This window comes from Prosopis cineraria, unplaced genomic scaffold (assembly GCF_029017545.1).
Source record: "Prosopis cineraria cultivar Desert tree isolate PC_DT_omini unplaced genomic scaffold, ASM2901754v1 PC40, whole genome shotgun sequence".
NCBI classification, from domain to species: domain Eukaryota; kingdom Viridiplantae; phylum Streptophyta; class Magnoliopsida; order Fabales; family Fabaceae; genus Prosopis; species Prosopis cineraria.
This window is the reverse complement of record NW_026555370.1, coordinates 40,917-60,348: the sequence shown is the minus strand read 5'-3', so window position 1 is coordinate 60,348 and position 19,432 is coordinate 40,917. Positions and strand designations below refer to the sequence as shown.

General features: G+C 33.8%; 1 protein-coding gene across 1 annotated transcript; it reads left to right on the top strand.

The window, feature by feature from the left end:
• The first annotated feature begins 4,147 nt into the window (after window positions 1-4,147).
• On the top strand, window positions 4,148-18,839 carry LOC129295054 (dynamin-2B-like). The gene is made up of 22 exons (XM_054933532.1): window positions 4,148-4,613; window positions 5,911-5,961; window positions 6,061-6,181; window positions 6,498-6,590; window positions 7,156-7,217; window positions 7,411-7,528; window positions 7,687-8,029; window positions 8,549-8,696; window positions 9,167-9,268; window positions 9,376-9,495; window positions 10,016-10,099; window positions 10,285-10,412; window positions 10,659-10,743; window positions 10,868-11,018; window positions 11,847-11,933; window positions 12,204-12,259; window positions 15,528-15,672; window positions 15,771-15,925; window positions 16,027-16,140; window positions 16,226-16,293; window positions 17,313-17,485; window positions 18,161-18,839. Exons 1-22 carry the CDS (start codon window positions 4,464-4,466, stop codon window positions 18,385-18,387), a joined length of 2,781 nt encoding a protein of 926 aa, XP_054789507.1. The 5' UTR covers window positions 4,148-4,463; the 3' UTR covers window positions 18,388-18,839.
• The last annotated feature ends 593 nt before the right edge of the window (window positions 18,840-19,432 follow it).

Here is a 19,432-nt window from a genome sequence, read left to right as displayed (position 1 = left end):
TTATTATATTATAAAGGATTAGCTTCTTCCTTTAGACTCAACTTAATTAGTTAAAATTATCACAAAAGCTTTAATTAGGGATAAGGAGTTTTCACTTCTTGAATGTATCTTCACGTTAATTCATTTAATCTAGTACAAAAGGAATTTGATTCTATATGAAAGGTTTATTATTACCCTAAAGTAGGTCATTTGAGAATTCTGGACATATTACTTTTCTCTAAGTCACTTGCAATTGGGATTCACTTCAAATATAACTAGAAGTGCAGCTTTTAAACGTGCTAAGGGTTCTTTTTTGGGATGCACAATTGTTGATCATTTTACTCAAGAGAATTCTTCAACACAAATTCCATGATACATTCTTGAAAAATTGAATGCAAAAAATTTAAAAGAAAACAAAGCAATTATAATAGTACCGGAATTGCAATGGATGGAGTTCCCTTATCGGGGATTACTTTCAAAAAACATCCTCTTATAAAATCGGAAAACTTTTTTGATTGCATTTTTTCATTACTTGCTCAATTGAATTTAACAATTTGTACATGACAAAACTGGATTTTGTTGGATCACACATTCATCTTCTCTAGTTTGGATTTGAGCTAAGTGGTGGTATTAGTTGTAATTTATCTGACACTTTGACTCAAGATATAGCCACTCTACATCTTCCTTCTAGTGATAAGACTATTGCTCAGTGTAACTCCATATCATTGCTAGATAACTTTATTTGATCTTATTTCCCATCCTTTACTTTGTCATTTATTTATTTTTTCTTTCATTTTAAATGCAGATACTTGTTCGTTTGACTTTATTTCCAAAAATAAAAAAAGCCTTGTCGAGGGCTTCACTACTATTTTATTTGATAATTTAATGGGAGCTTATATTCCTTGGCTTGTGTGGCTAAATGACTTTGTGAACTTGTACCCTTCTATTAAAGGAAGACGACGACGCAATATCTAACATATACTTGGAAAATGCTTTCAAGGAAAGTAAAAATTCCCATTAAATCTTTGAGTGGAACACAATTTCTAACTTGGAAAATGCTTTTCTAGGAGTCAAAAACTAAATTCTACAAACCAAACAAAGGAAAATGTCATTTCCTTTTCCTTTTTCACACCCCACTTTCTTGCAATCAAATAGGGCCTAAGAATAACTTATCACACTATGCCTATCTAAGAATCTCAATTTTCTTTTCCGTGCATTTCTTTGCCAACATTATTAGAGACTAGAAAATGTGATGCCAACGGCAATAAAGACTTTGTATCTAAATAGCATCTACACACAAAAAGATGAATGACTTTAAAACATCAAGTAGGATTACGAATTAGGATTTTAAAATTCTTGAAACTATTACTAGCAAGTAAAGTAATTTAAATCAAGAAAAAAAAAAAACCACAATCGCCTCGTATGAACAAGCTGGACTTGCAACTAATCATAATTATAGCTTTTTAGGGCCAAAATCCTGATTATAACTTAAATACAAAATTGACATAAGAGTAGAAAATATAGTTCTATGAACAAAGTCTTCCAAGGTATTTTGATAATAAAACACAATAGTTAATAGAACCAAATTATATGGAGCATAGAAACATAAGCAAAGATTTTTGGGTTAGAAAATGTTTTTAAGATAGTTATCTTTAATTGAGTCTAATAATATTTGAATATGACTAAGTTAGATAAATATATAAAAAAATATTAACAAAAATGATGCCACTTGAAGATAGATTCATAAGAAAATGTTAGTACAATTTGCAAAATACTAGCCAATAAATTATCCAAGAACTTGAAAACTATATTGAGGTATGCATAAAGCAATAACAAAAAGATAAGTGGAGAGTAAAACTTTGTCAAAACCAAAATTCTCACTTAAAGGAAAAGAGACCCTTTTTTTCCTTTTTCATTCTAATTTTAAAGAACAATGCCATTAGTTTGGTTGAAGTAGGATTTTGCTTTTCTATTACAAAAATAGGTAAGAGAAAATGATACTTAAGGCCATTTCAAAGAAATTTATCACAATAGAAGTCCATCAATTTTGTATTGAATATATATTGTAAAAATATATATATGTTGTTATTAAAAGTTGAACCTTATAGTATAATTTTAATAATAACAAATATATGTTTTTATAAAATAATATTTGATATAAAACTGATGGCTCTTATAATAATAAATTTTTTTGAGAAGGCCTTAAATGCCATTTTCCTCACAAATAATGCAATAAAAAAGAGAGAGGAGATTAGGGACCCACTTATCAATGGGCATACTTAACCCTTTTCTTTTCCTCTTACCATGGCCTAAATCTTAAAAGAGCAAATGTTTAATAAGCTATTTGAATAACTCATTTTTAATATTTTTAAGAGTCGAATGTTATTTGGATAAAAAAAATGAAAAAGAAAGTACTTTTTCAAAGTATATCTTAGGATGCCTTTGATTTTTATCTTTGTACTTTCATGAAGTTAAAAAATTATTTGGGTTTAAAATTTTGCTCAAAGCAACTTTTCAAAAAACATATTTCCAAAGTAGATAAAAAATGAATTTAGTAGATAATTTGAGGTACATGTATTGGTACTTCATTGAAATGACTGCTAATAAGTAGGGATAATATCGTTTGCTAGATATATTGATATTTTTTAATTGTTAGGTTAACTCTAATCTCTCTTAATATTGTACACTGTTAAATATGAATACATAAATTACCTAATTTTGCTTGCATATGGTCTAACCAATTATTAAATATTGTATGAAATATATTATTAGAAACATGTGAGTAATGACCTAGAACTTTGGAATAGGTATTGTTACATTATTTCAAACAAAATAGGGTTAAGGAAACTTTTGTTTGAAGGCACGAAACTTTGTTTGAACAATTTGCTAAAATCAATATCTTCTCTTATTCCCTTAAAACTTTAACATTTATTCAACATAACTTCTGACTTTTTTTTATAACATTATTAGCAACATTAGGGATTTTTTATGAAAGAGTAAATGATCACATTCAATTACATGTCTAGAGAACAAATAACTGCATTATTTGGCTTGCTTGCCATGCTATCAACAACAATTTTGATGCCACAACTTTTGAAATTCCATTGCTTCGGCGCAAATTCTCTTTGAATTCTAATTTAATATTCATTTTGTTCCATGGTTTTTAAGTGTGGCTTTGCATTAAAAAAGGTTAAGGAAAATGTTTGTTCATGATTCTTGCTTTTTAGCCGTACAAGAAAAGAGGGAAATTCGAGGTTGTTCTAATGTGCCCAATATTCTTAATTCATTAATTGCTAATGATGATGAGTATCAAGGCAGAGATTATAAACCCTTTTCATAATGATGAAAAAAAATTAACCATTTAATTTTTATAATTTTAATTTAATTATAATTCAATTTTTAAATTTTAATTCACTATAACTCGATTCTTATAATTTTAATTTAATTGTGATTCAATTTCTAAATTTTAACTCACTGCAACTTAGTATGTATGATTTTAATAATTTAAAATATTGATCCTTATATCTTAAAAATAAAATTTTGAAAATTAAAATTATGTTGACATTTAGAGATTAATTCAAAATTACTAAAACTTTTAATTTGATATAGATTATAAAGATTTAACCTTTTTAATTTTATTTTTTAAAATATAGATACTAATATTTTGAATGTTTAAAACTTTAGGAACGAAGTTGCATCAAATCAAATTTTAAAAGATTAAATTGTAATTGAGTTAAAATTTTAATGATTGAGTTATAATAAATTAAATTTATGAATTGAATTATAATTAAATTAAAATTAAATAATTAATTTTTATAAAAAAAAAAAGAAAAGAAAGAAACCTTTCCCGTAAGCCACAAGGTGGCCTAACTAAACACCTATCTAGCTTTTTGTATTTTAAATTAAATTAAATATAAAATTAATCATAGGTAAAAAAGAAAAGCTCAATGACACAATTCTTAGATTTCTTTTTTGTTTGAGATCCTTCTTTTGCCCGAGATTCGATCCTAGATTTACTACACAGAAATTTCTCAACTTTCTTAAGAAAAATGAGAGCTTTCAGTTTGTTAAAATAAAAAGCGGTGAAGTAAAATTTTTGTGATGGGAAATTTAATTTAAAAATGAAGAATAAAATTGTCCGATAGTTGAAACTCAAAAACAAAACGAGATTCAAAATAAAAGAGACGAGAGAAGCATTTGAAAAAGCTTAGAGAGAGAGAGAGTGGTGTGTGTGTTGCGGTTTGAATTCTCTCTCTCAAATTGAAGAAAGATTAGTAATTGTTCATTTCACTGTTTGGAATCTCATTGGTGGAGTTCAAGTTCAGTCTTTTGGATTCAGAGAGATCTGATTTATACACTTAGATCGTTGTGAATCACTTGTTAGGGTTCGATTTCGATCGATCCCGATATAGTACTCATATTTTGGACTCAAATAAACTTACAGGTGAACAGTTGTGGGTTTGGATCCTTGATTTCCGCAATTGATGGAGGCGATCGAGGAGTTGTCCCAGCTTGCTGTTGCGATGCGCCAAGCTGCAGCAGTGCTCGCCGACGAAGATGTTGATGAGTCGAACCCCAACTCATCTTCAAGGAGGCCCTCCACTTTCCTCGATGTTGTAGCACTGGGCAACGTTGTGAGTACTGGGTGTCAAAGCTTTGCGACTTCCTTTGCCTTCCTTTCATTTCGATGATTCATTTGTGGGTGTCTGATACTTGATTTCTGGATGTAGTGTATTGAAGAAGAGTGCTATGCTTGCTTTTTTTTTCCCCTAGTCATTTTGAGCTTATGGATTTCTCAATCTTTGTTTTTTTAGGTCTTTAGCCATTTTTGTACAAATAGTACTTGTGATATTGAGGTGGACGATTGTGGTACCCTGTGATCGCAAATTCGCAATGGAACCTGGGATCAGATGAATTTATTACTTAATAATTTTTTTATAAGGTGCCTTGTTGCAAAATTAAACAATTTTCTGCGTTTTGGTCGATGATCGAACATTGAAATTGAATCCTTTTACCTACGGAACTTATAATGACTTCCAGTTACTGGTGCTAATTTACTTATGAATGGATTTGTATTTTGAAAGTTTCGGCAAATTGTTTCCTCAAAATGTTTTGAAGGAATTTGAAAATTTGACTGATATTGTACGGGGTATTAAATGAGTTATTATTATTTTTTTCCTTTGTCAAAAGGTTATGTACTTAATTCTTGGTTGATGCACTCTTAAATTAGTTGCCCATGCCCCATGTATGGAATTTTGGTTAAGGTGCAGATTGAACTCTGACTTGAGATTAGAAAGTGGCTTTCTGTTGTTGAATTTAATTTTTGAAATTCATAAAACAAATATTACATGCTTCATAATATATATATGCTTCGACTTTCATTGGTTTTGTAATCAGTACTTTAAAGGCTTCTATTTTGAGTAAAAACAGTGCAGGATCAGTTAATGGTTTGATGTTCTTGGTAGATGTATACAACAATAATTACGTTATCAAACCCCAAGAAAGTCATGCATTATTTGCCATAGTGAGAATGTAACAATAAACATTTTTAGTGCTTGTTCCCCTTTGACTTTAAAGAGTAATTGGTCCGTGATACCCTTGCATGTAAGCTTCTCTGTTATAGGGGGCATGTGTATGTTGAAGGATATGAAGATCCGTATTTTTTGTTTGCTCACAGCTGTGAAGATAATTGTAGATCACTGCAATTCATAAATTATATAAATTATTTGAAGGCTTTCCAGTACTATTGAAGCCTAACATTTAGTTGTGTTTATTGATCTTGGGGAGGAATTAGAATCAGTTTGAACTCAATTTTAATCTCACTATTTTTCTTTTGCTACCTACTTCCTTGATATTTGATACTTCTTTTATCTGTCTACGAAAGACGATGTAACTTTTTCTTGATTCTTTGGTTTGTCCAAAATTCTTTAGGGTGCTGGTAAGTCTGCTGTTTTGAACAGTTTGATTGGGCATCCTGTTCTGGTGAGTTGGATTTATGGATTTTCATGTGATTTCATTTAACTAAGATACAATACTTTTTTTACAAACACTTTTATTCTCAAAAGTCTCCTTTATTCCCAGCCTACTGGTGAAAATGGTGCTACACGGGCTCCTATATGCATTGATCTACAGCAGGATGGTTCCTTGAGCAGCAAGTCAATTGTCTTGCAGATTGATAATAAGTCGCAACAAGTTTCTGCAAGTTAGTTTCTATTGTTTTATGTGGTTTCTTTTCTTGAACAATGCTTTATCATGTAATATTGCCGTTGGTACCTCATGTGGTTTTAAATTTGAAATAATTTTGGGATGTTAATTTCATAATTGTTTTGCATGCACTATGCATATAGCAAATGGGGGGATCAGTGATGGTGTTTGGAAATTTGATAATTTTTCTTCGCCATACAGGCCAAACTGACATTTTTATTTTTATTCTCGTTTACATATAATGGCCTATATGCTACAGTCTGCACTTATCTTTTCTGCTGAAGGTCTCAACATGCTTTGCTTAATTGCTACAGGTGCTTTACGGCATTCATTACAGGATAGATTGAGTAAAGGTGTCTCAGGAAAGAGCCGAGATCAAATATATTTGAAACTACGGACAAGCACAGGTTTGTTGATGAGTAATGGTTGATAGTTATTACCCTCTTTATATGTTTAGAAACCTATAGCTTGTTTTGCTAGCTACTTAGAATTTTGTGAAGAAAATTTCTGATTCTGCTTTCCCCCTCTTTTCCCATTTGCATTGTTGCTTTAATATAGTGTCACTCTAGCTATATATATTATTCAATGAAGTCTAGAAGCCATGTGACAAAAATTAAAATATGCCTTTTAAAACTTATTAGTACATTAATATATCAATCAGTATAGCAGCTTAAAATCAGTTGCAAGTTTTACCATTTATAATCCATGAATATGCCACTTACCATTGACAATGTGCAAGGCAGGGTGCCCGCAATATCGTTATAAGATAATTTCCTAGTGCTGCATGCAATGAATATATAGTGATATATTGTATGAGATAACTTCTGAAAGTAGTCTCTGATTTGCACCCATAAATGATCTCTATTTTATACTTGCTGAATCATTTAGTTTAACTGACCGCTGCTATGATGATATAACCTTCTTCTCCCTGTTTACACTTAGCTTTTTCCCTTTAATCTTTTGTCTTTCCAGCGCCACCACTCAAGTTAGTAGATTTACCTGGATTGGACCAGCGCATTATGGATGAATCAATGGTAAATGGTGTCCTGCCCTTTTCATATATTTTTCTGATCCTGAGATATTTTTTGACCTGTATTTTAATCTATTGAAATTGAACTGAGATTCTTTTCTCCTATATTTTGTTCTGTTATTTCTACTTTGTATTTTGGTTAGTTATATCCAAATATTGTTGGGATTCTAATGTTATATACAATGTTCTTTGCATAGGTTAGTGAATATGCAGAGCATAATGATGCTATTTTGCTGGTTATAGTACCTGCTGCTCAAGCACCTGAAGTTGCCTCATCTCGAGCCTTAAGAGTTGCCAAGGAATATGATGGGGAAGGTATATCATTTTTAATTTTATCATTTCTTTTTGGGTTCATTGCTATGTGTAATCCATGTATCTCTGTTACTCTAGATTTATTTGAGCTCTCTCTTCTCAGTTTTTCTTTTTCATTAATTGACTAAATAGGTAATAAAAACTATAAAATTATGTTGTAGGTACAAGGACCATTGGGGTTATAAGTAAAATTGATCAAGCTGCATCAGACCAGAAGGCTCTGGCTGCAGTTCAAGCACTTCTAGCAAATAAGGGTCCTGCAAGAACATCAGATATACCTTGGGTTGCTTTGATAGGTCAATCAGTTTCAATAGCAACAGCACAGTCTGGATCTGCTGGTTCTGAAAGTTCATTGGAAACTGCATGGAGGGCAGAGAGCGAAAGCCTTAAATCGATATTGACTGGAGCTCCTCCAAGTAAACTTGGAAGGATAGCTTTGGTGGATGCTTTGGCAAAGCAGATTCGGAATCGTATGAAGCTCAGGCTGCCTAACCTTCTGTCTGGGTAACTTACATATGTTGTAATATGGCATTTTATCGGTAATTGGAAGCATCAATTTCTTTTTGCCTCCTCATCTAATTTTTTGTTGGTAGAGGCAACCTAACTGAAGGGTAGCAGATGATGATTTAGTCCAGTGAGTTCTTAATGAAAGATTGATTTTCTGTTTCAATGTTGGTTCCTTATCGTTTTTGGTAAAATGTTTTCCTGTTAAAAACCTTCCTGCATGGAAAAGACAGCGTGAAATCTGGTTTTATTTCCAGTTTGAGTAGCTTATTAACCAGTGTATCTGTTTCGAGTTGTCCTTGAATCATGGTCTTCTTATCCTAGCTGTATTTCATGTAAGTTCTGAGTTTTTCATACTGTTATGAAAAATTGTATTGCCTTTCGCAATGAAGATTTTGTTTTTTTTTTTCCTACTTTTTTATTTTTTTATCAATAGGAGTGTGGTCCTACCCACATTGGCAATGCAATTGAGTTTGAAAAGGGAAAGATTCCATTAATCCTGACTTTTTAACTGATTAGGTTGCAAGGGAAGTCTCAGATAATTCAAGATGAATTGGTGAGGCTTGGTGAGAAAATGGTTACCACTGCAGAGGGTACACGTGCCATAGCCTTGGAACTTTGCCGTGAATTTGAGGATAAGTTCTTACAACATATTACCACTGGTGAGGTGAGTTTCCTCAATCTTATATTTTAACAGATCTCATCTCATTTGATCTGTTACAAGGAATGTTAATTTCTCTTGCACCAACTTTTCTTTGTCTAGATTTTATTTATCTCAGTGGATTCAAGTTGGTGTTTGCTAAAAAGAACTTTGTTTGCTCTTTTATATCCAATTTATTTATGAGAAGATCAATCTTTGGGAGGTTTTGGAAAAGGAAACATGTTTGATTAGTTTGTATTCAAAATATCCATTTTCAACCACCACTTTTCCCCAAGGCAGGAGATGATAGAAGGTTTGGATATACTTCTTAACATCTCCAACCTTAATCATTCTCATGCTCACCGCTGAATTAGTAAAATAGCATATTTTACGTTTGTTGATTTGTTGACAAGTAGATACGGACATGTTTTATCAATCATAAATCTTTTTCCTATAAGTTGAGTATCCTTCTATATTTACTATGAATAACCTTGCAGGGATCTGGATGGAAAATTGTTGCTAGTTTTGAGGGGAGTTTTCCTAATAGAATGAAGCAATTACCTTTAGATAGGCATTTTGACATCAACAATGTAAAAAGGGTAAGTTTTGTCCTACTTTTTTGGATGTGCACTTGTGCATGCACGCTCACATATGGCTCTGATTTTTGTTTTTGCTACTTCTACTGACTTGGTTGTTCAATTATTAGATTGTGCTAGAAGCTGACGGTTATCAGCCATATCTCATTTCCCCTGAAAAGGGATTAAGATCTCTGATTAAAGGCGTCCTGGAGCTTGCAAAAGAACCATCACGGCTTTGTGTGGATGAGGTATTTATATTTTGTGCATTGTCTTCTTTTGTCATTTTGGGTTTGATTACTAGCAGTTTTTGATAGTAATGCCTGCTGTTCATCATTCTTTGAGTTGGCTTGTCATTTATAGCTTTGATCTAGTTTCCATGTTTACTGCCTTCTATGCTGTCGCTGGTTTTTTGTAGTTGAACCTTCAGTGGTTGCCTTTTTAACATAAAATATCTATAAATTTGTTTGGTCTGCAACTGTAAACACCGTGTGTAAAGTGATGACTACTTTCATTTATCTAATAATATTTAAAGGAGTCTAATTTAAATTATTTGATTATGACAAAATTTTCCATAAAACAATACTTTGTGCATTTTATTTCCGATGAATTATGTGTGTTAATAATATTTAAAGGAGTCTAATTCAAATTATTTGATTATAACAAAATTTTCCATAAAACACAATACTTTGTGCATTTTATTCCCAATGAATTATTTGTGTGTATGTGTTTTTATGGCTATTAACAGATATTCTTTTGGTTATGGTTCAGGTACATCGGGTCCTGATGGATATTGTTTCAGCTGCTGCCAGCGCTACACCTGGTTTAGGAAGATACCCTTCTTTCAAGAGGGAGGTATGGCTATGAGCTTCATTGTTATATTTCTTTTGCCAAGTAAATGTCAAGTTAGTTCATTTTCTACTTAACAATTGTATTTCTTTGCCAATTAAAGTTTATATCTTCTGCTTGAGAGCCTCACTGGGTGGGATTAGGTATACGTCTTTTCTTTCAATCCTGATATGTTTCTTAAAATTTACTAGGTTGTGGCTATTGCAACGGCTGCACTGGATGGATTTAAAAATGAGGCAAAGAAAATGGTGGTGGCACTAGTTGATATGGAACGAGCATTTGTGCCGCCCCAGCACTTCATTCGTTTGGTGCAAAGGAGGTAATTAATTTATAAATGTTATTAGAGCTTGAGTTGTGATATCTATTTTCCTTTGTCTTAGCTTCCTGACATGATTAAGTTTTACATGTTAGTAACTGATGATTATGTGCTTTTGTCATAGAACAATTATTTGGGAATATTTAAATGGACATGCTGATGACGTTTGATCAATTTAAGTTGGCATGTTCTTAGCTTCTGGCATGTGAGATTATTATCTATCTAACTGTCCTGTGTTATTTACTTTAGGATGGAAAGGCAGCGTCGGGAGGAGGAGCTGAAAAATCGGTCCTCAAAGAAAGGGCATGATGCTGAACAATCTTTACTCAACCGGGTAGGTGGTCACATATTGTTGCCTGTTGCTTTGAATTTGTAGAATATAATGAAAGAGGTTCTGCTTTTGGAACTTACTGATATGTGTTGACCCTATGCTTTGCCTGCTAACTACAATATCTTAGGCAACTAGCCCTCAAACTGGTGGAAGCATGAAATCAATGAAGGAGGAGAAGGACAAAGATAAGGAAAAGGACAAATCAGGTCAGGCAGAGAAAGAAGGACAAGAAGCTTCTGGTCTAAAGACTGCTGGTCCTGAAGGAGAAATAACAGCAGGTCTATATGTCTATTCCATGCTGCTTCTCTGTAAAACGGTTTCTGTTTTGGGCCTGTGGCCAATTTTTCTTTTTCTTTTTTTTTTTCCTTTGGTGGACTAAGACAATTTGTGATCTTTAAGTTTGAATTGTTTCATTGTTGGATGCTAATTTACTGGAAAATGACCAAGATTTTTGTTGTACCGGAATTTTTGAAGTTTTAGCCCTATCAGTTACATGTTTAGTCTTTCTATTCCACCCCACCTCTCCTCCCTGCACATCTTTCCTTTGTGGGTAAAGATTGCTTGAGTTCTGTTAAATACTCATTGGGATGTACTATTTAGGTTGGCATATGGATTTGACTTCTCAGTCAAAAGCGGGGTTTAATTCCTCTCTTGCCTTTTGTGGTCTCCATTTAATGAACAACTATTTTATAAAATAAGTAAATGACTTGAGCACACTTCTCGTAAATTCAAAAAGAAAATATCAAATGTTATATAGATCAAATGCTTACTTTTTGCATGTTACTTTATGGAGTCCAACATAAATTTTTCTGCTGTTTTTTAGGTGTTTCATGTGTGCTTAGTTCATATTTTGAAAGTGAATTCAACATAGGTATTCATACTTCTAAATGTTATATGGTAGTTGTTTTATTTCACTTCCAAAGCTCAGATAATTCTGTTTCTTTGCCAAATTACTTACTAGAAAGGCATTCCTAACACATGCCAAGCTGTGCTTTAGATTTGGAAGCTGGAATTGGCAAAGACACTTATTTCATTAATTTGAATTACTGATACTCGCATTTTAATCATCATTATATTAAGCTAAGTTCTAATCTTCCGACTTGCAGGATATTTGTTAAAGAAAAGCGCAAAAACAAATGGTTGGAGCAGGCGATGGTTTGTGCTGAATGCAAAGACGGGAAAGGTTTGCTACTGTTTGCAAGAATGTCATATTTATACTTGCATTTGGTGGTATTTCATCATAATTTTTCTTAAATTTCATATTTTAATCTTGCTCTTTTATCTTTAATATTGGTTACTTGAATCTCATTTAAATTAGTTACTAACAGTTTATCATCATATTCTTTTATTTGTCTTGCATCTTGAACTCTTGATTTATTTTGGTTTGAGAGATAAAATTGACTACCCATACAATCTGTTGTATGTGTTGTTAACTTCGATAGTTTTATTTTTTTGTCTCACAGCTTGGTTATACAAAAAGCAAGAGGAAAGAAACTTCCGTGGTGTTATTACATTAGAGGTATGTAGAACTGTCAATACTTGCCCGTTTCCTTAATCAGATGTACGTTATGATTTTGCTTGCATTAGAATTGTGGAGGCAGATTGATTTTCTTTTGGTTAGGAACACAGATAGAAAACTTTGTAAAAATTGTAAGGTGATCCCTGGAGATGCTGTAACGACACAACATAGGGTCCTAGTCCTTGATGTGTGTATTATGAGTAAAATCCAAAAACGTCGACAAGTAGTAACACCAAGGATTAGGTGGTGGCAATTAAAAGGTGAGAAGCAAGATATTTTCAAGAGAAATCTTTTGGATAAAGGAATTTGGGATTCTCAGGGAAGTGCTAACATCATATGGGAGGATATGGCTAAAAAGATACGGGAGGTTGCAAAAGTAGTTTTGGGAGAATCGAAAGGTTCTGGTCTGAGAGATAAGGAGTCTTGGTGGTGGAATAATAGTGTACAGGACAAAATCAAGTATAAGAAGAACTGTTTTAAAGCCATACATTTGTGTAACAATGAGGAAAATTGGGAGAGGTACCGTATGGCTAAGAAGGAAACTAAGAGAGCTGTGGTGAAGCTCGTTCTAAAGCTTTTGAAGAATTTTATAAGAACCTTGAGACGAAGGAAGGAGAGCAAAATATTTATAAGATTGCCAAGAGTAGGGAAAGAAAATCAAGAGATCTAGAACAGGTAAGGTGTATTAAGGATGAAGAGGGAAGAATTTTAGTTACAGATGATGAAATTAAAAATAGATGGGAGACTTATTTTTCAAAACTTTTCAATGATGGAGAGGATTCATCTAATAACTTGGAGGATTTAGTAACTGGTGAAGGAGAACAAAATTTGTCATTCTATCGAAAAATACGTGATAAGGAGGTAAAGGAAGCTCTTAAAAAAATGGCAAATGGTAGAGCTAACGGACCTGATTGTATATCTATCGAAGCGTGGAAATGTTTAGGTGAAGAAGGGGTGAGATGGTTAACTAAGTTATTTAATGTGATTTTACGGTCCAAGAAAATGCCTGATGAGTGGAGGAGAAGTACATTAATTCCTATTTATAAAAATAAAGGAGATATTCAGAGTTGTACTAACTATAGAGGGATTAAACTCATGAGCCACACAATGAAATTGTGGGAGAAAGTAATTGAGCACAGGTTGAGATTGGAGACAAGTATTTCTGAGAATCAATTTGGTTTTATGCCAGGTAGATCAACTACAGAGGCGATTTATCTACTAAGGGGATTAATGGAAAAGTATCGTTGTAAAGATAAAGATCTACACATGGTTTTTATTGATTTGGAAAAAGCTTATGACCGTATACCAAGAGAAGTGCTTTGGAAAGCGTTGGAAAAAAAGGGAGTACGGATTGCTTATATTAAAGCCATACAAGATATGTATGAGGGGGTAAAAACTAGTATAAGAACGCCTAGTGGTCAAACAAAGGATTTTCCTATAAAGATTGGACTACATCAGGGATCATCTCTGAGTCCTTATTTGTTCAACTTGATTTTAAATGTTTTGACGGAACATATTCAAGAGGAAATCCCGAAATGTATGCTCTTCGCGGATGATATAGTTCTTATAGCAGAGACAAGAGAAGAGGTTAATTGCAAACTTGAGTTATGGAGGAGGACATTGGAGTCGAAAGGTTTTCGTCTGAGTAGAAGTAAGACGGAATATTTATATTGTAAATTTGATAAAGGACTATTCGAAAATAATTTGGAAGTGAAATTGGGAGATCAAATTATACCTCAAGTGGAAAAGTTTAGATATTTGGGAGCCATTATTCAAAATGATGGCGAAATCAGTGGAGATATTTCACATAGAATTCAAGCTGGGTGGTTTAATTGGAGAAAAGCTAAAGGAGTTATTTGTGACCGTAAGGTGCCTAATAAACTTAAAGGAAAGTTTTATCGTACTGCTATCAGACCGGCAATGTTATATAGTAGTGAATGCTGGGCTCTAACGGGACAGCAAGAGCATAAAGTTGGAGTAGCAGAGATGAGAATGTTACGATGGATGTGCGGACATACACGTAAAGATAAAATTCGAAATGAGCACATACGTGAAAAAGTGAGGGTGGCACCTATTGAGGAAAAAATGGTAGAAAATCGGTTGAGATGGTTTGGGCATGTACAAAGAAGACCAAGGGAGGCACCAGTGAGAAGAGTGGAACATATAACTTTGAGTCCGATTAAGAGAGGTAGAGGAAGGCCTAAGAGAACACTCTTGGAAGTTGTTGAACGTGATCTCTTAATTAATAATATTTCTAACAGCTTAATAAATGATAGAACACAATGGCGTCTTGCAATCCATGTAGCCGACCCCACCTAGTGGGATAAAGGCTGGTTGTTGTTGTTGTTGTAGAATTGTGGAGGCAGAGATTCTATAATCCAACTATGATATGACTGGACATTCTAAAACTGATTTTATGGGTGCTTGAATGGATTCATTTCATAAGTGGTTTATTGCGTACTTGGTTGGCATTTACCCTTGTTTAGGAAATATGTTATGGTTAAGAATCATCATTGGCGTGAACTAAAAAGAAAAGCGTTGTCTTGGACCACTTCAATCTAATTTCTAAGTAGTTAAGCTGTAAGAAGGTTTAGGAATGATCAATGATTTCGTTAATATCTCTAATGTGTCCCCTAAGGGTAGAAGGTTTTGAGCTTAAGTTAGATGTATGGACCTGCCATAACGATTGCTGAAAGTTCAATATTATCCTGATGAATGAGGTGGCAATAGCAAGGATCTAATTCTTAGCCGTTTGATTGGTTATGATTTTGGCCTTGTGCTGTGTATATTACCATGAACTGCCAAATGCGCACTCGTGTAATCCATCTAAAGAGTCATAGGAAATTAGAACCTTTTTAAGACTTTCTATGATAAATTCTTTCTTATCATTCTTGCTCTCTCTGTTAAAAGCTATTCTTTTCTCCTCTTCCATTTCCTTTATCATTTTTGTATATGTGAGAATTAAAACCAGAGTAAATTTTTTTATTCCCCGCTGATGATAGATGGCTTTGACTTCTTATACGTGTAACATTTTCTATGGGAATGGGTACTATTGTTCAATGGCTCTTTTACTTTTTTCTATCCTTTTCTCTTGTTTCATTTTACAGAATTTTGTAGTGTATTTCTCTTGACTTTTGATAGTTCACGTAATGCTTTGATTGATCTCATCATGCAAAATAGCTTCGTTTGCATGGGTTGTACTATTGTCTAAGCATGGAGAGAGCATAAATTATATTCCTGATAACAATATGATTTATTTGTTATCCAGGAGTGCAATGTTGAAGAAACTTCTGAGGAACAGGATCCTCCATCTAAAAGCTCAAAGGATAAGAAGTCCAATGGACCTGATTCTAAAAAACTGAATCTTGTGTTCAAGATTACTTCCAGAATTCCATATAAAACTGTTCTGAAAGGTAAATTCCCTTGTTAATATGGCTACTTATTGTTCTGCTCCTCACTTTTATTTGTGATCTTTCATGACATTTTTAATCATGATTTCCTTATCTTGCAGCACATAGTGCTGTTATTTTAAAGGCTGAGAGCACTGCTGATAAAGTTGAATGGATCAATAAAATAAGTAATATTATACGAGAAAAAGGAGGACAAATATTGGTTTCACCTGAGGGTGGCCCTACCATGAGGCATAGTCTCTCTGACGGTTCCTTGGTGTGTTGCCAGTTCATAGCTATTGCCCTTGTGTGCAGTCAATAGCCTATATATTATAAATAACAAAAAATTGCTCAATTTATTTTCTTATCCTTTACTAGGATACAATGGCTCGAAGGCCTGCTGATCCTGAAGAAGAACTCAGATGGATGGCTCAGGAAGTTCGTGGCTATGTTGAAGCTGTTCTGAACAGTTTAGCTGCTAATGTACCGAAGGTAAGCTGTTGTTTACAATTTCCTTTTTTCTATCCTTGTTTTGTCAATGTATTTTAACACATTTGCTGGTTGATTGTTTGAGCAGGCAGTTGTCCTTTGCCAAGTTGAAAAGGCTAAGGAAGACATGCTAAATCAATTATATAGCTCTGTCAGGTTTTTGAAGTTCTTGTCACTTCTGCATTTGTTTTTGTTTCTTGTAATCAGATTTTCTCTTTTCTTCATGCTATAGTCATTCTCTATTTATAAGTCTTTTATGATTGTTTTGGGCCTTGCCTTTTGCTGTGAATTGATGCTTCTATTGTATATTAATTTGCCTTTGTTTCGATCTAGTAAGTAGGGAAGTTGAAAATTTTAAAGCTTTTTTTTTTTTTCCTTTGACTTGTTTTGTTTTGAGAGGAAAGAGGAACAGAAAAGGTTAGGGAGAAAAGGACGTGACCAAACACAATATTTTATTGAGAAGCTCATTTGTGATCAATCATTGAGAATGTCTTTGAACCTAACCTGAAATAAATGGCTCTTTGTGATTGTTTGGTCTACCAAATTTTTGTAGACGAAGTTTACGTAAATAATTTTTTTGGCAGGCAAAAGTTTACCTGAAAATTTACTCTTGATTCTCAACCTTTATTTAGCTAATACTACAACCACCTAAAGAATCTCATACATTTTACTTTGAGTGTGCAAAAAATAACTATTGGTGTAAGGATTTTTTTAATCCTATTGCAATCTAAAACTTTGCTGAATTAACAAAGCTTGCAACTGTTTACAAATTAAACTCCGGTTGACATGAACAAATTACGGCAAACTTAGGCAATACAAGAACTTTGGCAATTAGCACCCTACATGATAACACATCCTTGGCAGGCTTTCAACTTCAAGAATTCTTGAACCTGCTTCCATAAGTGGCATACCTCGTCTAAAATGTATAATCTAAGCTTTTGTGTATGCTTCTTTTTTATTTCTTTCTTTATTTATTTACAAAATCAACTAGATAGGCTGTAAGTTGTATTGTTCATGGCTGATTATGAATTGCATGGAATCCGCTAGTTTTTATACATATTGATATTGATTAACATCGATGTCCCATTTTTATGCAATCTGACTGTTGATCAATCTTAGTTTCTCCTCTCTTACAAAATATGGTTATCAATTTCATACTTCTCTCTGCTGGGCAGTGCTCAAAGCACCGCGAAAATAGAGGAGCTGATTCAAGAAGACCATAATGTAAAGCGTAGGAGAGAGCGTTATGAGAAACAATCCTCACTTCTCTCAAAACTGACACGCCAGCTGAGTATACATGATGACAGAGCAGCTGCTGCCTCTAACTGGCCAGATGATAATACACCAGGTTGGTGGAAAACCTTTTCTTAGGTGGCGTTGAACAAAATCAATTCATTAAAACATAAATGAGGGTTCTTTCATTATTTATTTATTTATTTATTTGGCTAATGAAGTTCCAAAAATAGGTATATTTGGTATTTTTTATTACTTTATATTATCAATATTTAAAATTCTGTTTTCCCATATTCTTACTATCGAACAAACATTAAATAACTAATGTTTTGATGGAGAAGATAATATTTTCTCCTCTGCAATTTTATCCTGCAACCTTCATTAGTTGCACATTTCCATGCCCCGTTTAGTAGCTTGGGATTGGAGAAGTGGAAGTGAAACTAAAAAAAAAAAGTTGTTTGGTATAATGAATCTTACTTTAAAGAATCCGATTCCATCAAAATTGGTGGAACTCACTTCCACCTTCATACTCATGGAATCCACTTTCTCTCTCGCTTCGTTCATAAAAAATACCCCACTTTTATATGTGCCAACAGAAAATGTTTTAAGACTATTTCCACCTCACTTCTTCCACTTCCATAAAAACTCTTGCATGCTATGAAACGGGGCATAAGAATGTTGGTAGGATTAATGCTAGTTACATTTTTGCTGTGTTGACCAGAGGCATCTTGTTTATTTATTTATTTATTTTCCTTCTCTTTATTTAAACTTCTAGATGGCTATTTTGCAGAGAGCAGTCCCAGAAGCACTGGTTCAGGTGGTGATGACTGGAGAACTGCCTTTGATGTGGCTGCCAATGGCCCCATTAGTCGTAGCAGTTCTTCAAGATCCAGATCCAACGGTCATGGTCGGCCCACCCAGAATGGTGACATTAATTATGGTCCAAACTCGAGCAGCCGTCGAACACCAACACGGTTACCGCCGGCTCCGCCTGGTTCTTCAGGTTACAAATACTGACTGATGGTCGACCGATGATTTGCTTGACAATTCATGTTTTCATGCATTTTTGGAGGGTGTCTGCCCTCAGCCCAGTTCAAAGTTGGGAGGATATATATGTTGGGACATGTTTTTTCACCCCTGCAAGGATAAGGTTGTTTGTGTACATAGAAGACTGCAGTTAGTATGAAGTCTTTTGGGCTTGTCCCATTTATCTCAGGAGATCAAGGAGGGCTTGAATCCACTGGTTATATCATGCAATTCAATATTCTTTTTATCTTTTTGTTTTATTTTATTTTCATAGCGCCCCCCCCCCCCCAAAAAAAATTTTATTTTATTGAATGAAAAAGAAGTCTGCTCATTTTTTGATGCAAGATGTATTTTTGCTTGTTCAGACTACACGTTGGATTATCCTAACGATGAGGGGATATTATATAATATTTCCCTACATGATATTTCCTTTTTTGTTTTAAGCATTTGGCATACTTTTTTTTTTAAGTTTTGTTACGACCCATGTGTTAATTCAGGTCGCATGGTTTCATGTAAACTTGTATGGTAGTGATGGTGACCTATTGCATCATGATTGAAGTTGCAGATGAAACTTCGAAGAGGTTGAAATAAAGATATGCGAATCCCATCAGAATTCTTCTGCAATTCTATAGAACATGGAGGTTAAAAGAAAAGAGTTTATAAACTTATTTAATTCTCTTTCCTCATTCTTGTTCAGAAATATTCAATCTTCCATATCAAGAACATCTCAAAGCTTAGCATTTGCCTTTTCAGGGATGGCTTCCATAGAACCCTCTCATTCTTTGATTTTGAAGCCCTCCATGGTGGTCATAATTTCAAGCCCAGGCATGGGCCATTTCATTTCCATGGTAGACTTTGGAAGGTGACTGCTCTAATGATCGTGCTGTTGCCTTCGTCATCTCCATTGAAGGCCCTCTCTCTAAACCCTACAGAACCATCTTCCTCGGCCTTCTGCCTTCCATCACCCACACCTTTATTCCTCTGGTTTCGCTTTGACCTCCCTAACACCATTGTCTGCTCCCTCCCTTCCCTTCGC

What these genes read in the sequence shown, in the direction of transcription:
- LOC129295054 (XM_054933532.1), top strand. Translation starts at nt 4,464, where the DNA reads ATGGAGGCGATCGAGGAGTTGTCCCAGCTTGCTGTTGCGATGCGCCAA. An exon ending in GCATTATGGATGAATCAATG is followed by an intron (nt 7,218 to 7,410) that starts GTAAATGGTGTC and finishes TTCTTTGCATAG; the next exon opens with GTTAGTGAATATGCAGAGCA. An exon ending in GTCTCTCTGACGGTTCCTTG is followed by an intron (nt 15,926 to 16,026) that starts GTGTGTTGCCAG and finishes ATCCTTTACTAG; the next exon opens with GATACAATGGCTCGAAGGCC.